Source organism: Limulus polyphemus, unplaced genomic scaffold (genome assembly GCF_000517525.1).
Source record: "Limulus polyphemus unplaced genomic scaffold, Limulus_polyphemus-2.1.2 Scaffold7094, whole genome shotgun sequence".
NCBI classification, from domain to species: Eukaryota; Metazoa; Arthropoda; class Merostomata; order Xiphosura; family Limulidae; genus Limulus; species Limulus polyphemus.
The window spans coordinates 8,592-12,178 of NW_013672704.1; the positions used below are offsets into that span (position 1 = coordinate 8,592).

At 36.2% G+C, this 3,587-nt stretch overlaps 1 protein-coding gene across 1 annotated transcript in view; it reads left to right on the top strand.

Moving 5' to 3' along the window:
- Positions 1-219: 219 nt before the first annotated feature.
- The window catches only part of LOC106474341 (peripheral plasma membrane protein CASK-like), a gene marked incomplete at both ends in the record, with an annotated part of 16,153 nt that continues 12,785 nt past the window's right edge, over positions 220-3,587 (top strand). The window contains one exon of the mRNA XM_022402650.1: positions 220-288. Within this exon, the coding sequence (XP_022258358.1) occupies positions 220-288 (69 nt within the window). The remainder of the gene's footprint in view (positions 289-3,587) is intronic.

Below are 3,587 nucleotides of genomic sequence, written 5' to 3' on the forward strand. Positions count from 1 at the left end.
TAAAGAAGTTGCTTAATTAAAAGTAGTGTTCCAGTAGGCATTTAGATGACGTTTCATTTGTAAGGGCTTGTTGTTGATTGAAATCAAGGTATATAAAAAAAATTAGAAAGTTAATTATCTTGATGTGTTTGAAACGAATTAGGGTAATTCATAAATATTTGTCCTTACAGATAATTTTCAAGCTTAATCACAGTTTTTTGTTTGTTTGTTTTGTTTCAGAGAGGAGTTCAGGGTAAAGTCACCTTCAATATAGCCCCTAGCTTTAGGAATGCTCCCCCACCCTGTGAGGTAAAGTGAACTTTCATTGGTTATTTGGTGTCTTCGAAAACTACGTACTCATTATATAAAAAAAAAAACAGTTAACATAGACCTCATTTGTTTACCAGTGAAACACTGCCACCTAGTGAGTATATTTAAATATAATTATATTTCTCATTACCTTTGTCCACTTGATAACTGCTGTATTTATGAGCCTACATATCAGAGCTAATTAGTATTATTTGACTTAGGTAGAACAGTCGGCTATTCCAAAAAAAAAAAACAACTTACAATTAGTTATATACGACCATATCATTTAATAATAAATTAACCAAGTCTCAGTTTGCCACTGAAGAAGGTCCACCTTTCGAAAGCGCTGGGTTATAGGGTTTTTATCATTTTGTATTTAGTAATTAATTATTTTGTTGCTTATGCAATCGCAGTTAGGTTCGTTGTAAAAGTGAGTGAAGTATGGGTGCACGTGAGGTAAGCGGCCGGGTCAGAGACCAATGGGATTCCGGTATAACCACTCTAAATTTTAGTCTGTTGACGCGTTCCTTATTCGGCCTGTTAAACCAAATAACAGTATTGATTGTTACTTTTATAACACTTCCACAGCTGAAAGTACAGGGTGGAGTGAGTGTGATGTGTGTTGTATGAAACTTAAATTTAGTTTGCTGGATGGGCTCGTTATAAAAATAGCTAGTAAAGACAGTGACCAGAGCGCGAGTTAAACAGACACGTGACAATGTTAGTAATAATAATAGCATTATGAGGCCTAATAGTATTACTACTTCCAGAAATGGGGGTAGTTGGAAGGACGAGGATTGGTTTAATGGTACTTAAAAAAGGTTGGAAACCAATGACGTATACTTCCGCACCGACAGAATTTCAAATACACATAAAGTGTGCATCTAGAAAGTATAAAGTATTCTTGTATATACATTTAACTGCTATAAGAAAGTCAGGGATGTCAGAAACAAAATTCTAACCTCTGAGAATGATTTAATATGTCTAGTGTCATATTATTCCCTACCATGCCATTCTTGTTGATTTCTTAAAGCTCATGTCAATGTTATATCATTTCATTCAAATTATACAAGGTATCTGAGGCCAGAATCAGTACAGGATGTTTCGTTTAATGTATTTTCTTTTAATTCATAATAACCGTGTAATATATTACTCTCAAATTTGAAACATCTGATTCTGTTGTAAACGAAGACACTTAGTGATACTTAATACTTTGTTTTCTTTATAAATATGCTTAATGACTTTTAACACAGGATCCCTCCCACAACCAGAGGCTTCTCAATAGCAGGGATCGGACGTAAAAAACTCCAGGGTTTATCCTACTTTGGTGAAACTTGTAAAAAAGTGTAGCTTACGATGAGATATGACGGTTATACTTTACAGTTTCAAAATGGGATAAAAAGTGATCGAGTTATGACTGGCCACATCAGCAGCAGAAATCCCATAGTTAATGACAGTACTTCTTGTGTAACAGATGGGTCCGCTATGTGAACCTATCTTTACACATTGTTGCATCTGTTTCTCAGACCAGAGAACAATAGATCTTCAGCAGATAGCTCCAAGCTCCGCTGACCGTGACTGGAACTTTTCTATTATTTGGCATGTTATCATCAGTCACCATTATTCCTTCGATTACTTGCCTATACAAGGTTCCGAAATGTTCCACTTGCAACTCGCGTGGCCGCTGTGGATGCCATCAGGATGGATTTTTGGGCAGCCCTTGTTGAGGCAGACCCATCTATTAAGCCCAAATGAGCTATGGCGTCACTCAAAAATATATTTGGTGTTGAAAAGGACAGTAGTAATAACAGTAGAAGGAGGCTTCTGCCAGGTCAGAAGATCAATAATTAGATCTCCGACCTCAAATATACAATAAGAATAGTTGATTTGGGAATGAAAATACATATACAATTGAAAAGGTCGCACAAATTGATTTGAGAGTCAAATAACAGATAACTAATTGGTATGTATGACTGTTTCTGTTAAGGTGGTGTGGCCACTCCCAAACCCTGTGTCTCTTTGACTGTTCATAACTCCCGACTGAAATATGAAGCCACCATATGAATTACGTATTTGGATACAACAGATTCCGGACTTTCCAACATTTATGCAAAACCTCCAGGAATTTCTTGTTCCTTGCCCTGCCACCCAAAAACACGACTCTGCCTCTGGTTGAGGTAGAGTTCCTGTGTTAAAGGGTTTATTAGAAAGTCTCGCATAATAAGTGCTCACTTTTACGCAGTCCATCCTTGTTCGTGCGAAATGTTTTATATTAGAACAAACAAGAACTATTATTCTTTATTATCTTAAGTTGATGCTATTCTCTTTCTCGTGACGTGCCAATATCAATACTTGGGTTTATGGCCGAAAATATTGTTAACACTGTCATACCCAACTGATGAAACACTGAACCATAATTTTTCCAAGTAAAACAAAAGAACGATATATATTTAATTAGCTATACTTTTACAGGGTTGATTGTTATTTTTTATTTTAGTGGATTACTTAATCTTATCAGACCTTAATATATTTGTTTAATATACTTAATCAATCGAAATTTATATAGTTAAACCTAATACAACCTCCAGTGGCTCAGTGGTAAGTCCGAAGGCTTATAACGCTAAATACCAGATTTCGATACCCATGGTGAGCAGAGTAAAAATAGCCCGTTGTATATGGCTTTGTGTTTAATAACAAACAATCAGGCAAAAAAAAAATCCTATTCCATCACATTACCATTGTTTCCAGTACAAGAGATTTGATGTGTATGTTGTAGTTCGTTGAGAGATGGAAGTTGGTAAACCAGAAGGTTTCTGGTCAATTTGCACTGCAACATAAATGGAGGATTTAACTTCATCACGAATGTTTGTGATATTTCGAATTCTTACAAGCGCATTACTAGCAATTAATTGTAGATTAACCCTTTAGATCATTTGGTAGATTCCTCACTTGTACTGTGAGTAGTCCTGGGTTCGAATTCTGCAAGAAAAAGACGCACAAATTGAAGTTATCATATGAAAAACTTGCGCCCAAGGTGTTGCCCTCCATGACTCTGAAGTAAGGCGCGAGGGTCGGCCTTGTTTATGATGAGAGGGGAAGAATGTAGTTGTTTAAAAGTACCTTAACTACAATTGTTAGTGAGTTAACGCTTTAGCTCAGTTGTTAGATCCCTCGCGAGCAGTCTCAGTTTCAAATCCTGCACGAGGGAGACGAAACAATTGGGTTACCATATATATTCTGTTGTTGTAAAACAAAACACGTGAAATATTGATGAACTTAAGTGGTTTGTTGCCTTTGCT